Here is an 18,284-nt window from a genome sequence, read left to right on the forward strand (position 1 = left end):
ACACAAAGAATCTTAATCTCGGAAGATTTGAATTGGGTAGAGCATTGAGTTAGCCGATTAGGTCTATTGGTTCATTCCGTCAAAACAAGAGGGCAGCAAAATAGCACGTTGTAATAGGGAACATAAGCAACGTTAACTAGAACGTCTGCTCAAAATACAGATCCGCGTTATTTTAATCACTCCCCGGTTATTTAAACCCCTTTGAATATCACAAGAAAGTTAATTTCCCTGGTTATACTTTAAAGATTCAGTGAATTTATATCGTTTAAATAAATGCGATTCGATTTTCAGAGGAATCTTACAGGACGAGAAATTGTTAAATTCTGAACTAAAGTCCTTAGTGATTTAGCTATAGAATAATTTAGCTCTTCGTGAACGAATACTGGTCACAGATTCACGTTCAATTCATTTGAACTTCCAAGCCAACTCAGAATTTCCAGCTCTTACTACTTCGCAAACTATTTCTGTTTTCCAAGGGTGTCCGCTAACAAGTGAATCATCCAATGCAAACATATGTCACCATTATTACCCAGAATTTCGCTTTTTCTTTGCTGTGCAAGCCAAGTAAATTTGGCAGGACTAGCAGTCATTTGGACCCACGACCGCGATGTAAGAGGCATGGGTCTATTCTCGATTTTACGTCACAAACTGCTTTGCATTCTTGTTTTCAAAGAGATTGTGCATTGCAAAGCAGTTTGTGACGTGGAATCGAGAGTAGAACCCATGCCTCTCAAATTGGGGTCGTGGGTCCAAAATTACTGCTAGTTTTCATAACTTTGCGGTTGAGTATTGCCCGGCAGATAAAAAGCGAAATTTTGAGGTAAGAATCTTCAAACACGTATGCTTTCGGTGGGGAGATCAATATTGTAGACTAAAAATATTTGAATTTAGGTGCACTATAAGCAGTTGCAACTCAGGAAGCCCGAGAACATTCGTTCATGCAAGCCTTTATTTTTTTTCAGGCTTCTTTTCCAACTGCTCAAGTTGTAAAACTAACTGCGATGATCTTTCCAACTTTCATTTTCTAAATTACTCAGTTATGTCTCGCACGTTCGTTTTTACCGCCACTAACAGGCTTCGAGTTGAATTGGAAGAAGCAAGGGAAGAAGCAAGAATCAAAGCTCAGGAGGAAATAGTAGTCAGGATACAGGAAGCAAAGGTATAAATTTACTAACTTTACATAGCCTCAGTTACTCGTAAAACTGAAGAAATTAGTAAACCACACTCATTTCAATGTAATTTTCTGTTCAGGAAGCCGCCCAACAAGAATTGACTATGCAAAAACAAGAGTTTGAAGAAAAAGTCTCTCATTTACACGAAGTCATGGTGAGCATTTACTGATTTAAAGTGGATTTTTGTCCGCGCACGTTTACGTAAGTAGAAAATGGAATTAACGTGTGCAATAGACCATATTCGTCTTCCCAGTATTGGACTGGAACTAGCTTGCAATGGAGGCTAATGCGGGGAAATATATTAAAAAGTATTTGCATTTGAAAAGATTTCCCCGCATTAGCCTCCATTGCAAGCTAGTTCCAGTCCAATACTGAGAATACGAATATGGTCTATTGCGTGCGTTTTCTTTACGTTGCCCAATTTCTACTAGGATACTAGGCATTTACGTACGTTATTCGCGCGTGAACGCACGTAGCGATCGCTAGGGTTTTCGCAAAATGTTGATTTCGCGACAGACTACGTTTTCGTAACGATGTAACCAATGACATTTTTGACGTGAAACGTTTGTCATATGTACTTAAACTTACGTAAAAGAGGAGAAGAAAACCCTTGTCTTCAACGGATGCTATTACTATTTAAGCGATAGAGGACTCTTTCCGTGTTTCCTTTACGTAAGTCTTATTCTACACTTGGTGACCGTTCTTTTAGTATGGCTGCCCCTCACGTTTGGAATTCACTTCCTTCCTTCATTAGGAAAGCCACCACAATTAACAATTTTAAGAGTCAACTTAAAACTTATTATTTTAAATTAGCATATTTTTAGTTTACGGGAATTAACAATTTTATTGGCACTTTGAATTCATGTAATTAATCTTAAGTTAACTTACAAATCTATTTATGAACATATTCTTAGCTCATATGAAGTGATAAATTTTATTGGTATTTTAATCCATGTTAAGCGCATGCGATCATTCTGTCATGAAGCATGCGCTATATAAGTTTTTAAGTTATTATTATTATTATTATTATTATTTACGTAGCTTCATCTAAACACGAGGGGGAAAATGAAGGAAAATGCTGTTTTTTTACTTCTTGATTGAAACAGACTTTCTTGATACACGTATTTCCCACCAGCCAACCACAACGTGCGTCTGACATCACATAACCAATCAAATTCTCGTAATGTCACAACCGTGTTTACAAACTCTCATCTAAACACAGCTATTAACCGATGAGAGTGCACGTACTATCCTATTTATTTTGTGATTGACTATTTCATATTTGCTTGCAGGAATCTTTGACTACAGAAAAGAAACAAGCTGAGGAATCCAAGCAAACTGCAGTGGAAAAAGTTTCTGAATTACAGGCGCACAGAGTGGTAGGAGGATGAAAATATACGTCCACTATCAAAGAAGTGTCTTTCTTAGAAGGAGATTTAGATGTCCATGTGCTGATTAAATTATTTCATTCTTGTAGTTGTTGGAGCAAGAGATCCTCAACAACAGAAAGCGATTACAAATGGAAGCCCTTGCTGCCAAACAGGTCAGTCTTGAATTATGACGATTTTCGTTGGCTTCAATGTAAAGACTAACATTTCAAGATAAATAAATGTTTCAACGCTATCCTTGCCAAGTTCTTTGGCTCTTAACTTGTTGTTCAAATATGTTTTTAAGAGATTTTTTAGAACGGAATTTTTTATAGTCAGATGTATACCTTAGGCACTTTAAAAACAACAAACAACGCAAGAATTAACCCGTCTCTGTCCTTCCCATTCAGATACTTCTTTAATTGCAGTGGTAGAATGGACAAATATTTAAATAATGCCGTTTGTGATGTTTGTGGACAATTATCACAGGAACCTAGTTTAACCCTTTCACCGCCATAAATGCCAATTGACACTCCTGGATTTTACTCTGTCTTAAACGTCAGACGATTTTACTCGTCAATGGTGAAGCCCTCGGCAGAGAAAGGGTTAATGACGTAGTTCTCACGAGTCGAAGTAATGGGAAGCCGGTCGTAGGTTCGACTTTTTCAAAGGGACACTCAGATTTCTTCCGAGTATCCCCGAGTTACATCGATGAGTGGGTCTCTTCAGTGTTTAATTGTGATGCCTGTCAGTAATATTTTCAACGTTAACTTCGCAGGCTTTGGAAGAAACTAAAATGAATCAAGTGCGAATTATCTCCGAGTTGGAGAAGGAAAAGAAGAAGATGCAAGGTGATGTCTTGAAACTCAAGGAAGCTAAGGTGAGTGAAAAAGCAAAAAGCTATTAGCCCCTTAAATTCTCGGCCCTCGGAAGTAATCGCAACCAAAGCCTCTTGCATGGTTTCCTCCACGCAGCGGTGTAATTTACGTCGAAACGTGTCATTTAGACAAGACCCTGCTAACGAAGCAAGATTTTCCAGGGAGCGAAAAAGCGAATTAACTTTGACGTTTGCTTTCGTCTTACTCTTGCGCGCGTTTTGCTTGCCAGAAAAGACTCTGTTCAGCACAGCGTGCCGCAAAAAGTAGAAAGTCATGAGCATTTTGCTTTACGAAACATTTTCTTGTTCCTCCTTAGGCTAACTGCAGTGTTTTATTTCTTTTGCAGCAAAATCGCGAGAAAGTAAGAGAGGAGTTCAGAGCATCGTTTAACAACATTGGTAGAAAAAACTCTTTGGCAGGTATAGTTCTTTAGTCTAGACTCGCAGAGGATTTTGGACAGATACGTTCGTGTATAAGAGAACATGAGCCTTTTCGTGCTATTTATCAAATTGCAATCTCCAAGCCGCTTGCCTCATCTCACTCTGACAGTTAATTACACAGGATGTGAACTGAGTTTCTGAAAAGGTTGTTTTTATTCTTTCGCCTACAGACGATCCCAACAAGAGAGAGCTGTTACGGATAACGATGTCCTTAAGAGAGGCTAACAAGATCAGTCAGAGCTTAGCAAAACATGTTGTAAGTGAGAGTTTTTATGAAGCTTGAAACCATTGACCCAACTTAATTTCTAAAAGAGAAAAATCTCCACGATCTTGAAAAGCAATTACTATCCTCAACAGTGTCTAGGAATTTCCGTGATAATGAACTTCCTGTTTCTTTGCAGACCTTTAGCCGTGATGATGTGATCGTTGATGGCAAGGTAAGTAACCCCTTTGAATTTGTTGAAGAATACAGTAGTCATCACTTCCCGAGTTTAGTTATATAGCTGTTTGCTTATGAGGTCTCACAAAGACCGATTGTCAATCGACAAATTTTTTTTTTAAGGGACAGGGTTCGTACGCATCTTGAAAACCCTTGAAAACCCTTGAATTTCGAGAGTACATTTTCAAGGCCTTGAAAGTCCTTGAAAATCTCTGCTCTTCATTCCTGGTCCTTGAAAGTCCTTGAATTATTTCTGACCCACATTTTTAATCTAAAATTATCAGCCACTCAAGTCATGTCATACAAACGGACGAGCTGTGGGGTCGAGAATGGTTACCAGTGCCTTTGCATTATTTTCACGCATCTACGTTACGGAAAATGAGCAAGAATTGTACTGTCAGACTATTTCCATGGGTAAATTCTTCGACGTAAATAACAAAGAGGTCCTTGAAATTTCAAAATTTGGCCCTTGAATTTCCTTGAAAAGTCCTTGAATTTTTGGTCTGAAAAAGTGTACGAACCCTAAAGGGAGAAACCCATTTACCAGCAACCCTGGGTGTCGTTTTAATACAGGCATAACCTGCTTTCCTCTTGGTGGTATTAACGTATTAGCGAGCAAAATCACCTGACAGCCAGGATCTCAGTAGACTGATTGCAAAACCTCCTTCAGTGTTGAAATGGCCCGCGTGCGTGAGGTAAACATGTTTCACAACCCCTCAACTGAGTTCCACTAGAGAAATTGCGTCTAGTACTGTTGTGGGTATATACTGTATAATACAGCAACATAGAAGTCACATCTGATCAAGGGGTAGGGTGAGGGAAGAGGTGTACGTTGCGGTAGTTGCGTGTGTGGTATGAGTACAAGAAAACTGAGCATAGAAGTCAAATCTGAGAAAAACCTATCGCTGCTTGTTTCCACCCCTTTGTGACACGCTTTACATAACGGGCACCAATTTTCAATGATGCCTGCTCTGCAGGCTGCGTCTGTCTGTGCATAATGTAACACTAACTTTCCAACGTTCTTGACAGTCTGAGATTAAAATACGGTTAAACAACACGAGGAAAGGTCTTACGACTCTGTGGTCGTTGGAAAAGTTTGAGAGTGCCATGGAACAAATGAGGGAATTGTACCAGGTAGGAATTAAAGAACGTCGAGGTTACTAGATGTACAATAATTCGCGGTTCCATCTAGTCTGTTAATGATGTCAACAAAAACGTTTTTTTTACTATCCCAAACGAAAAATACGAATGGTCAAGTACCAGAGTTGTTTAAGAAGTTTAGTGTGAAGGCTAACCGTGATGACAGTTGTGATAATTACCGTCATGAAAGTTATAAACCCGACGCGCTATGCTTTCAGGCGATATGGCATCTACACTTTTGAACCCTTATTGCTTTTATCGGAACATCTTCGTCTTAGTCTTTATCAAACGGTGAGTGACGAAGAAAGCAACTGCATAAGTTTCTGTGCGCATACATGTACCTGAAATGCTAAACACTCAGTGGTCTAGCCTTTATATGAAAACACATTAGTCTTGACTCACTGCAGGTTTTCGATTTGTTCAGTTGTGAGGAACATCAATTTATAATTCTTAACAAAATTCAAAATATTTCTCGTTGTTTCGCGTCTTGTGAAAAGAAATGGTCCACCTGGCATTTTAACGATATAGAGTGTTTTTACGTGACGTCACGGTGGCCACATTGGTGCACCTAAGCAATGGAAGGGCGGCCATGTTGATGTACCCAACGGGAATTGAGCTCTATTATCATGCAAACGTTTTCTTTTGTTTCGGTGGAAAAACAAGGTTGCTGATCGATTGAGTGAAAACACTCGATTCACCCAGACGTGACTTTTTACATTTACATTTACCTTTTACAATCATTTCCTGTCGACAAGGCTCATATGCTCGGAATCGGTCAGGTTCGTAAAGGTTCTTGAGCTCACAGACCCCATGCACTCTTAAAACCATGAAGACTTGGGGCTGTGGCTAGTGTGGCGGGCAAATTGTTCCACTTAATAGCCCACTTTCGATATATTAAAATTCAGTTCTAAACAAAAGGCATCATCTCGAGGCTCTGGGGAATAAACTCATACAAATCCTTATATTTATTCCCCAGAGCCTCGAGATGAGATGATTTAGAACTGAATTTTAATATATCGAAAGTGGGCTATTGGCATGATAATTAATTGACGTGATTTTTTTAAAATTTACAGCAGCGAGACAATGACAGCGTTTCTGGGGAATCTGGGGATGAGACTGACCCTTTTAACGACCCAGATGATAAGTGGGAAAAGGACTTTAAACTTGATTCTCCAAGTAGCAGGTGTGTAAATTTAAGGTTCCTTATTTATTGCCAAAGACTGGTTTATCTCTTACCTCAGTGACTGACAACAAGTTGTTACTGTTAATAATGCAACATCCTCTAAATGCAATGTAAGTTGTGGAATCCCACAGGGATCAGTACTTGGTCCACTGTTGTTTTTATTATATATAAATTATTTTCACTGTTGTTCAGATATCTTCGATTTTCATCTTTTTGCAGATGATGCAAATTTGTTTTATAAAAGCAAAAGTCTTTCCATACTAGATACAAACTTAAATGTTGAATTGAATAATATTCACATATGGATCTGTGCTAATAAGCTTTCACTCAATATAGAAAAGTCAAATTTTGTGATTTTTCATCCACCTCAAAAGAGGTTACAATCTCATAATTTCAGTCTGGCTATAAATAATAAGCAACTTAAGCGAGAGCTCTGTATAAGGTATCTGGGCATTCTAATTGATTCAAACTTAAACTGGAAGGACCAGGTTGAAGGTATTGTCAAGAAAATTAGAAGAAGCATTGGTATCCTTTCTAAACTCCGGTATTATGTTGACCTAGATATTTTATTAAGCTTATATTATGCCCTTATACATCCTTTTTTGACCTATGGAATAATTATCAGGGGAAATACCTATAAGACCACTCTTCAGCCAATTTTCATTCTACGAAAAAAAAGCAGTGCGAATAATTACTTTCTCTAGATTCGATGAGTACTCTAGTCCTTTGTTTAAGTCTCTCGAAATTATAAAATTTTTGGATCTAGTAACGTTTGATTTAGCAATCTTTATGTATCGATATCATAACCAATTACTACCACCTGTCTATTTCTTTTTTCACTAAAATAACACAGATCCATAACTATAATACAAGGCTTGCTGCAAAACAGTCTTTAATATTACCTCCCAAAAGCAAGAACAAATGACGGAATATTCAATATCAAATTCCAAGGCCCATCAGTTTGGAATTCCATTGACGAAGATATTTTAAAATGATCATCTCCATTGCCTTTGTTTAAAAAGAAAATGAAACAGCAATTTATCAAAGATTACTAGACATCTATACATCGATTTTGTAATTTTAAGATAAGAAATAAAAAATATTCTTTTGAAATAATAATACTCTTTTGAAATGTAAGAATTTTAGTCGCTTTAATATACTGGTAGTTTACTTAACACTATTTATCTCTATTTTTGTGTGTATCTATGTTTGTTTGTCCTTGTGTCCCTGACCTGAACATTTTAACATCTTTTCTTAACTGGCTGCCCGGCATTTTTAACTTTAAGGTTATTTCGGGCAGCCAGCACCCCTATTATCTGCTGTACTATTGTTATTATTTTATAATTATTGTATAATTGTTATTAGTTTATTGTAACTATGGGGTGAAATAAAGTGTTGTTGTTGTTAACTACATCACCTTTATCGACGGAAAATCCGATATTTTGAGTTTTGTAGTGGCCATTCGAGTGGATTTTACAACGGCGAAGAGCAGTGAGCTGCATCTTCACCAGATCGAGTGAAATTAGGGAACGAAATCAGTTGCGTAGAGAAGCACATGACCTCGAAGCTTGTAACTTGCAACTCGGTTCCTTGAAACAAAGCTGGGGATTTTAGGACACCAATTCTATGCCTAAATATGGACAAAAATAAGATCGAAGCTGCACACGCGGGAAAATGCGCGAGTTATGTTACATCCAAATAAGGAAAGTTTAAACAAAAAAAAACCGCTTCTGAACCAGAGTTAAAGGCTTCAAAGTCACGAGCTTCTGTTGCGTTTTATGTGGGAACAATCTTAAGTCGTTCAGTCACAACCTGGAGGGGTTGGGGAAGATTCAAAACATTTAGGACGGTGGTAGCCAGTCCTACAGGTAAGTCGTGAAACTTATTAGCTTCATTTCATCTCATTCCCTTGCAGACGCATTTCTTCACTCAGTAGCTCAGGGTTAACATCTCGCCCCAGGTCGTCCTCGGCCGGAAAAGCACAAGGTACGTCATGAATCACCTGTCCCATAGGCCAATTAACTCTAAAATAATTGAACGTTTTATTCCCAAAGTATTTGAAGTGGGTACAACATTAGCCGAATTGGTCTATTTCCTCAAGGCATTGCACGAAGTTTGCCTCTGGTGCGAATATTGGGTTAATCTACAATATACAAGAAAGTCACCGAATAATGTTACTTTTATTAATGTTTACTTAGGAATTTCTACGAACAAAGCGGAAAGCATATTTGCAAAATATCGTAATCAACAAAACGGCCCATCCAGCGACACAACCGATGAACCTACTGATAACACAGGGGCTTTTCCAACAAAGCCTGTTGAAGTGACATCCAGTCGGTCTCACGTGGCTTTGAGTAGACAAAGTAAGTGAAATATTTTCACTGCTTATCTTTTGCGTATCTTTATTTTATCTTTAGATGCAATGATGAGAAGGATGTAGTGTAGTGTAGTGTATAAAATTTATGTGTATGTATAAAATGTAATGTATACAATGTCCGTAATGTAGTAACACGCGAAGTGAATGAACGTGTACATAGGAAATGTTTCCGTTCAGTAATGTAACACAGCAGCCCAATGAAGCAGTGTAGTAGTAGTAGAATGAACTGGAGAAAAAAGGAAGGAAAAAAAAATAAGAAAAGTAAGGAAAAAATAGTTAAATATTTTTAGTCCCTGGTATTCCTATTAGATCGTTTTTTGAGTGTAGCTGGAAATTTAGATTGCTGATTTGTCTCTCCTCATCACAAGAAAATTTGTGGAGTTTCTTTAAACGGAATAATTATTCCAAAAAACTTAATACAATGTACTTTATCCACATTTGAATTTTCATATTAACTCATAAATTTTGCTTGCATTCAATGTTATAGACGTTCACCTCACAACATGTGAAAATTTTCGACTTGCACGATGCTTACGTGTCTCACAGTATGAAATTTAATATGATTTGGAAACACGAAGCTTTTCGTCTTCATTGCAGAAAGCGAAACAGGACCACCAATTATTTCCTTGCCAAACCTGTGCCGAGAGTACCTGAACAGTTCTGTAGTGCCTCTAAAAGGTAAATTTATCGAAACAGCTTTCGCCTTTAAATTGTTATTTAGCTAAACATAGTTCCTGATTGATTTTTCCTATTCTATGATTAAAATACTCGTAAGTCGACAGCTTCGAGTACCCAGTCGATACTTCTTATCACCCAGTCGTTTTTGCAACTCATTTTCACGCGATCTCAATCATCATAGAGAGGATAAGATGTGGAAACTGTGTACAATGAGGGTTTTAAAAATTAATTGAACATCGAAACAAAACCAAATGGTAATGGAGCTCGTTTCCTTGGTTGCGTTCCAGAGTTATCAGATCCTTTCAGGGAACCATTGTATGAGAAGATTTTAAGAACCGTCAAGAGCATCAAACGCTGTGTGACTATTATCAAGAAGGAACATGAAGAAAAAAGAGCTTCTGTCGTTGGTAAGATTTTTCAATCATGGTTTTTCGCTGGTGATATTGATCTAATTTTCCGAAGGCACGCCAGTTTCAGTGTGGTCACTTGTAGACCATCTTGTTTTGACCCTTTGTCCGTTTTATACCCTCGTATTTCAGAACACTTCTCTTTTTACAGGAAGTCAAAATGAAGTTCACCGATGTTGTCTGACCACTACAATCTCCTTACAGTTGCTAATGGAGCATGTGCGGATATGGGGCGCCACAGAAAATGGAAATGCGCACTTGACTCAACTCAGCGGGCAGCTCCTTGGTACCGTGACACGATTATCTGACCACTTCATTAAAATTATCCAGGTAATTTGTCGAGCTGCAATCTTGTACGAAGAAAGAAAAGTTAGAGCCCTTCCCCCCTCTGCCCCCCCCCCCTTCCCCCCTCTCCCCCCTCTCACCCCTCTCCTCTTATCGATGATGAATTGACCACGTCAATTTTTTATCAATGACTCGTTGGGGGAGGGTTGGTCTTAATCTTTTATTTAGGACGTCCAAAATCGTGTTTTTCTTATTTCTTTCATTATCTCTGCAAATAATTTTACCGCGAGTTTCATTTCGGTAATTAATTTAATTTACTTCCTTGTGTGTTTGCAGACTGTTCAAGCCTCGAATTCCGTATCTAACATAGATGATCTGTTCTCGGCATTTGGTGATGACGTCAGACATGTAGTGCGGGACACGGCAAAGATAGCGGTCATTTCACAAGACGAGCTTTCAACGGATGGGGATGAATCGGTAATCACTAACTAAATGCATCTCCCTGTATGTATGATCACTTGATAAAGTAGGATTACCATTGAAAATTGCCGAACAAGGATCTTGTTTTATTGTACTAGCTTTGCTCGACTGTTCCTGCTGACATGTTACAGTTATTCCCATTAAAGTGTACAAATTGCACCAACATTTTCACTTCTGTCCAGAAATGCACATTATTAAGTCTAAGCCTTTGCTACCTATTTCTAACAATAAGGAAAAGGGTAAAGGTTGTAAACCAGTCATATTGCGAGAAAGTTATAGACAACGCTTGCTCTTTCTTTGAGTCATGATTTTGGTCACGCTCTGAAATAAAAACTTTCTTTGGCGTTGCGCCTCGTGAGTCCACAACATTTTGACCACTGTGATGACGAATATCGTTGTCGATAAGAGTACAGACAACGCTGAACCACTTTCGATTTGTTAATTCGAGACTGCAGTGATCTTTGAAGTTGGGAAAAAGAGCAAGACACTTCGTGACCGGGCCGCCGCTTCGGATTGAAATCCGTTTGCATCTAATTTATTATGTGCATTTCAAGCCGTATTTCACTGACCATTTTTGTTACTGAACCACTGAGAAACCAAGAGTCCATTATGTCTGCTTCCTTTTAGTGTTCTTTCTTTTCAATACGAATTGCGTACTGCAGGCTTCTTATGAATTTGGGAGTGAAAATGTTTATTAAAACTTATTAACTGTTTTAAAGGATGAATGCGACGACGAATTGAACAGAGCTTTCGTAGAAGGACAAGATATTTCAATGGAATCATCTGTTCGCGATTCAGTGTCCGCGATTTTGGAGATCCAAGAACAGTTACAAACAGACACTATGGATAGCTATAGTACTGGCGTAAGTACGTCTCCAGGCTTAGGAAAATACCGGAAATAACGAATACAGGAGCTGCTGAGAGGACCCTGCAGTAGAATTCACTTGATATTAACGATTTCAGTTCCCGGTATATGAGAGACGACCCAAACATTTAGATGAATGAAATAAATGTATATGTTTGAAGTGCGTCTGATAGCCTGAATTGTTGAGATGTTTATAAGAGACGATTGCTTAAATTGTCCAGAAAAGCGCGAGGATCACTTCTCCCTCCCCTCCCTCAAACATGTCGAGAAAATTGTCGCGGACGTGTGCAATTTGAAATTCCCTTTCGTAAGCGCTATTTATAACTGCCCTCTCTTCTTTGTCAGTTGTGGCTTTCTTATCCATCATCCCTCCACTATGTATCCATTTATGCAGTTTAACGCTTTTGTACTGTAACCAAATCAGGTGGTTTTGAGTGTGTGTTTGACCTTGTGATTTTTTGGTTGTAAAGGTTGAACGAGAAGTCAGCGACAGTGTTTGCAAACTTGTACGAGCAACTGGTGATTTTATCCATCAAGGACGAGAAGTGCAGGTATTGTCGTCGAGGTCTGTTCCAGGTGTTAAGATCGTAAGACCGTCATCGCAGAAATGATAGGCGTTGCGAGCGAACGTGCAAAAACGGGAAAGACTGAGTAGAAAAGACAAGGGAACCTTCCTTTGTCTCACCTCTCCTTTTTCTTCACGAGGGCTTTTGCTATTTCTTACAATCTGATCGCCTGGATCAATGTTTTTTTTTAATAGGGTGGCTATTTATTATATAGGGTGATTATGCTACCTTTTGCCGAGATGTTATGGACAAAATGATTTAGTTGACGTGTATGACGTCAATAAAGAGGAGCTCAACACGTGGACACATTTCGTGTACTCTGGTTAGAAGAATAATGGATGGAAAGTTACAATTCAAAATCCAACGTTCTGACATCTGCATTTATTTGATTTAAATTCGCTGATCCTCCAATATGGCTGCCAACCTTCGTACCATAATATTTTGAGAAAAAAGTATTAACAACTTTTCACGTTAAAGCAACAAATTGCTGGCATGCGTCTTTTATTTAATGTCCGCAAATCTCTTTTTGTGTCCACATTTGGTTGGTAAGTGTAAAAAACAACTCACTAACCAGGAATGAACTTTATTCCTTATATAACCATGCATGTGTTACCTTCCTCTTTCAGATGCAGCTGATTTCAACATCAAATGAAAATAACCGGATAAAGGACAAAAGGAGGAGTCGGTTAATGTCCGTGAAAAAGTTCGTTAGCAGCGTAAACACTTTTCTAGGAAAAGTAAGAGACTTGGCTTCAAATATGCGCACAGCGTGTGAAGATATGGACATCGAGAGCCTGGTTTCTCTTCCTGAGGAAATATCGTCAGCAGCTTTGACTATAGTGCGGCAAAAACGCGCTTTTATTGAGACACAATATTCACCTTCTTTGGGAAATAACCGTAACATCGTAGACGAAATGGAATATTTAGAAAAGAAATGCAGTGATGTTGAACTGGCCGCTGGAGATATGAGGAGGACTTTGCAGAAGTTCTTGTTCCTCAGTCCTCGGAAATCACTACAGAAAAAACATACTTGTAAAGTGTTAAGGACTGGTGACGAATACTGGCATGGCGAGGACAGCTGTCCGCTGATTGGACGGTCAAGAGAGCATAGGACTCCTCTGTCTAGGCTGGGCAAAGAACGGGAGGCAAGAAGTGCTCGCAGACTTTGGAGTAAAGAATCGCCTGTCTAAAAACAAAGATACAAATCAAGTTACTCATTGTAGATTTCATTAATTTAGGTGTTTTTAAGTTTCCTACAGATATATAGTAATAGCGCGTGGAAAGAAAGAATTTTTTAGCAGGTTAACGTGAAAGACGAAACACGTTAATCGACTGATCCCAACTGGGTTGGGTGTTTTTGCGAAAAAGAGGCACCATGTACTCTTTTCCATCACCTTTTTTATTTCATGAGCAAACAGAGGTGTTGGCTAGTTATGCGGGCCTGGTGCTTGCGGACTTAAGTTAGAGATCCGAAAGTTAAATTACGTATTCTATGTTCTCACAAGCCTTACTTTCATGATATTTATTCCAAAGGGTGAAGTGCGAGGGTTACAATGCAACGCGCCTTATCGTGGCCACCCAACAAACTTTCACATTTGACAATTACGTATAAATACATCAACTCAACAACCCATGCAACGATGTTCAACTTACAACTGGACGAACTTTGCAAGGAGGCGTGACTGTCAAACAAATTCTCACGTCTTGATTAGCGGACAATTTGTTTAAAAAAAAAACTTTGTTAGGTGGCCACGGTAAGGCGCGTCGCACTGTAAATTTGATATTGGAGGATGCTTTGTAGCTTCAAAGGAAACGAGAGCAAAACAAGTGCTTGTTAAATAAATAAGCACCTGCAAGAATTTATGATAAACAGATTTAGTAGTTAAATAAAATGATTAATTTAGTCTTAAAAAAAAGAAAATGTCTTATGTAGATTGGCGCTCACCTCGATGGTTTAATAAAACGGAACCTCCATGCATTCTTCTGAAGAATGACTTTAAATCTGAGAAAATAACGCTTGCAATTAACTTTGTTCTCCCACCATTTTTTAAAAAAGTGTTTGTGTCAGAAAGAAAAAGAAGTTAGAACGAATGCATCCAATTCGCTTTAAAACTTCCTGCCGCTATAGGGCAACCGAAAACTGAGAACAGAAACAAGCAATTCAACAATTAATTATTTTGTTTTCTTTGGAAACAATTTCAAACAATTTTTGATTGCAAACATTATTTTCTGGCGTTTAGAATTTTTTTTTTACAGGTTCCCTTTAAGGCGTTCAGTACTTAGCCACTTATGAATATCAATCAAGAATTTCCTTGCATGTTGCCCTTTGCATGCTGTTTTGAAATTGTGAAAGGTCAGGGATATTTATTAGCAGAAACAAATCTGAATCATGCGTCAAATTTTTCCTTTATTAAATTCGCATACGTTTATTATCACCTTTTAATGTGCAGAGTCGAAATAAACCATGTAGTTCCTGAAAGATAAATTTTGCACAATAATTCTTACAAGTAAAAGTTAGAAAAATGATCAAAGTTATAAGCATATCTGTCTCATCCCCAGAGTCCGCTTTCCTTTTGGTCAGCAGCAAGAACACGTCCTCTGGCCGCTTCGAAGCCAAGAAGTCCACAAATCACTGATTTGCTCTCACCGTATCGAGGCTCAAGTAAACGGTTGACCAGCTGTGTCCAAATTTGAACTTCGAAACAATCGTCTGTTTGTTTGTTTTCTTGCAACAGTCATCAGTATTGTTTGACTGCAATGAGGGATTCCCAAGAGAACTGCATCAGCACTTGTGCCCTCGTAAACAAAACATTAGTTTAACTTGCTTTTTTTCCCTCTGTGCAAACGCATTTGTCTCGTGCTTCCGACAGTTCGTTTTGTATTTCATTACAACCACTGTCGATTCAGTGCGCGCAAATGTATGCCAATCCCCACGAAACACAGCCGCCCAGCCAAAATATCACGTTTGGACTGATGAGTTTGTGGTGATTTGCATAAATTTTCTGTGACAAAATATATTCGATACAAGATCTTTGCAGACTACATAATGTTGCAACCATGTTCTTCGACAAGCCAATTCGATAAACTAGTTCCTGGCAAGTTTTCTCTTTCGTCGAGGAAAACGACTTCTAAAGGATTTGAAAAATCTTCAGTGTTTTGATCCAAAAGGAAAAAAATATTGACGGATAAACATTCATCAAGACTTAATATAGGAAATATTCAAGGCTTTCCTTGAGTTTGATCTTCATTGATTGCTGCGCCCATTTTGCTTCAGTCTCACTGGTAAAGAAATGCAGTCTACCTCTATGTAAGATAGACAAATCATTGTAATGTTCTCACTGATCGTTCATATAAAAGTTCCTGCTTTTTGATAGATAGATTATTTTCATACAGAATCTGCGTAAGAACGCCTGGATTTAGAGATTTAGAGCATTTAAATGAAACCTATGCGGTAGTGTTTCTCACGTACCGGTGTTATTGGCCGCTCCACACTCTGATGTGCAACAACCACAGGCAGCCCAGACTCGGAGAGAAAAGGAAAAGGAAAGGAAAGGAATTTTATGCGAGATGTGAAGTAAGCTAGAAATTACTTTCCGGGATTTGTACAAGTGACAACTCGGGAAGCTGAGAAGTCGCTTAAATCGCGTTCAATCAGGCAAATAACCGAACAAAATACGAGAAAGTCCCCGGGGCAATAAAGTAAGGCTTTTTATTGGCAATATTTGCGTGTAAAATATCTTGTTGCGTTTGTAATCGCGTTTCCCATACAAATCCTCATAACAGGCCTTATTCACGATAGTGGCCATGTTGGTTTTCAAATTGTCATGCAAATTAGCCATGTGTTATCCTGGGGGACAAACATTGGAATAAAGGCAAATTGCGGAAAATCGGCTCGTCGAAATATTGAAATAACATTGCTAAAAGTACACTTTAGAATTTAGAATTAAGTACCTTTATAATAATTTTATTTCTTTTGATTGCCTTTGACATTTTGACTTTCTACTTCGTTATCTGCTCATTTTCCACAAAAAAAAACATCGAAGTAACTTGCGTAATCGTTCTATTTTACTACTTAGGTTATAAACATTCAATGAACGTGAAACAAATCATCTGTGTGGCTAAGATGTTCGTTATAACCTCTCGAACTTGTGTGCCCCCGCAGAGGTGTGTAGCTAATTTGCATGATAATAACAAATCCAGCATGGCGGCCATCGTGAATAAGGTCTATTGTTTTACTCTCCGAGTCTGGGCTGTCTGTGGTTGTTGTACATCAGTGTCTGGCGTGTGGAGCGGCCAATAGGGAGCTTACGAAACGAGGACGACGACGGCTACGAGGACTTCATTTAAAAATACAAGTTCGCGTTATTCATATCACTACGAAACTACTTCATGTCGTTTCGCGTTAAAAATGAGTAGTAACTGTCGAGGAATTAAACTGGCATGAGTGGGTTGGAAGCGTAGAGAGAGAACTGAAAATTCATCGTCATGTGCTAACGTCCTCCACAGAACCTTGAATTTGGTCATTTCACGTCGTCATTTAGGAGATGACGGCAGAGAAATATACCAAAATGTAAAACGCACGTGCAAAGCGTGCAGAGCCATTGTTTTTGCTCATTAAACCTATTGTTTTGTAGCGTCGTCGTTGCCGTCGGCGTCGTCGTTTCCTAAGCTCCCTAATAACACCGGTACGTGAGAAGAACAACCGAATAGCTTTCATTTAAATGCTCTAAATCCAGGCGTTCTTACGGAGATTCTGTATGAAAATAATCTATCTATCAAAAAGCAGGAACTTTTATATGAACGATCAGTGAGAACATTACAATGATTTGTCCATGTTACATAGAGGTGGACTGCATTTCTTTACCAGTGAGACTGAAGCAAAATGGGCGCAGCAATCAATGAAGATCAAACTCAAGGAAAGCCTTGATTATTTCCTATATTAAGTCTCGATGAATGTTTATCCGTCAATACTTCTGAGATATTTTTTTCCTGTTGGATCAAAACACTGAAGATTTTTCAAATCCTTTAGAAGTCGTTTTCCTCGACGAAAGAGAAAACTTGCCAGGAACTAGTTTTTCGGGTAACCGGTCGTTTCGATCGAAGGTCGTTTCGATCGAAGTTCGTTTCGATCGAAACCAAAAGTCAGTTCGATCGAAGGCAAGAGTCATTTCGATCAAAGAGTAAATGTTTATAAAAACTACAGTTTTGCAAGCGTATAGATAATAAAGGTTCTTGTGTTGAGTAATGTTTGCGCGAAGTAATATGCGCGGCGCGGAAACGCGGTGTTCAATTGATTTCCTTTGTTGCCGGCGTTTCTTTCTCGGCGTTCCTGATCGGCAATGCTCAATTAGCTATTCGCTATAACGTGTGTACACTGAAACACGGGGTTTAGATTTTATTACCATGATGAAACGAACAAGTATTGTCACTTTCAATGAGAACCGAGCGAAAAGAGATTAAACGCTGTTGAAAACACTTGCGTTTGGAACAGAATCCGTGGAAACAGACGGCTGGCGGTCATGTTCCTTGAAGACCAAGGTTCAAGAATGTGTTTTCCACAACTCCGAAGTTAACTGTATCAGGAAATATTTTTAAACAGATTTGATAAATAGTAAGTTCAATACACTTAAGCAATAGTTACAGTCTTCGAACTGACTCTTGTCTTCGATCGAACTGACTTGCATTCGTTTATCGAATTGGCTTGTCGAAGAACATGGTTGCAACATTATGTAGTCTGCAAAGATCTTGTATCGAATATATTTTGTCACAGAAAATTTATGCAAACCACCACAAACTCATCAGTCCAAACGTGATATTTTTGCTAGGCGGCTGTGTTTCGTGGGGATTGGCATACATTTGCGCGCACTGAATCAACAGTGGTTTTAATGAAATTCAAAACGAACTGTCGGAAGCACGAGACAAATGCGTTTGCACAGAGGGAAAAAAAGCAAGTTAAACTTAATTTTTTGTTTGCGAAGGCACCAGTGCTAATGCGGTTCTCTTGGGA

The 18,284-nt window shown here is 38.6% G+C and overlaps 1 protein-coding gene across 2 annotated transcripts in view; it reads left to right on the top strand.

Annotated features, from left to right (window-relative positions):
• LOC137984308 (kinesin-like protein KIF14) overlaps positions 1-14,763 on the top strand; it is a 32,198-nt gene extending 17,435 nt beyond the window's left edge. For both annotated transcript variants that reach the window (XM_068831464.1, XM_068831471.1), the window contains 19 exons: positions 1,075-1,159; positions 1,252-1,326; positions 2,465-2,551; positions 2,650-2,715; positions 3,318-3,419; positions 3,764-3,836; positions 4,028-4,113; positions 4,259-4,294; positions 5,326-5,430; positions 6,510-6,619; positions 8,535-8,605; positions 8,818-8,982; positions 9,594-9,674; positions 9,962-10,081; positions 10,233-10,411; positions 10,703-10,843; positions 11,566-11,709; positions 12,182-12,262; positions 12,904-14,763. In XM_068831464.1, coding sequence (XP_068687565.1) covers positions 1,075-1,159; positions 1,252-1,326; positions 2,465-2,551; positions 2,650-2,715; positions 3,318-3,419; positions 3,764-3,836; positions 4,028-4,113; positions 4,259-4,294; positions 5,326-5,430; positions 6,510-6,619; positions 8,535-8,605; positions 8,818-8,982; positions 9,594-9,674; positions 9,962-10,081; positions 10,233-10,411; positions 10,703-10,843; positions 11,566-11,709; positions 12,182-12,262; positions 12,904-13,467 — 2,371 coding nt within the window. In that variant the 3' untranslated portion in view covers positions 13,468-14,763. The remainder of the gene's footprint in view (positions 1-1,074; positions 1,160-1,251; positions 1,327-2,464; positions 2,552-2,649; positions 2,716-3,317; positions 3,420-3,763; positions 3,837-4,027; positions 4,114-4,258; positions 4,295-5,325; positions 5,431-6,509; positions 6,620-8,534; positions 8,606-8,817; positions 8,983-9,593; positions 9,675-9,961; positions 10,082-10,232; positions 10,412-10,702; positions 10,844-11,565; positions 11,710-12,181; positions 12,263-12,903) is intronic.
• The last annotated feature ends 3,521 nt before the right edge of the window (positions 14,764-18,284 follow it).

This window comes from Montipora foliosa, chromosome 2, assembly GCF_036669935.1.
Source record: "Montipora foliosa isolate CH-2021 chromosome 2, ASM3666993v2, whole genome shotgun sequence".
Taxonomy (NCBI): Eukaryota; Metazoa; Cnidaria; class Anthozoa; order Scleractinia; family Acroporidae; genus Montipora; species Montipora foliosa.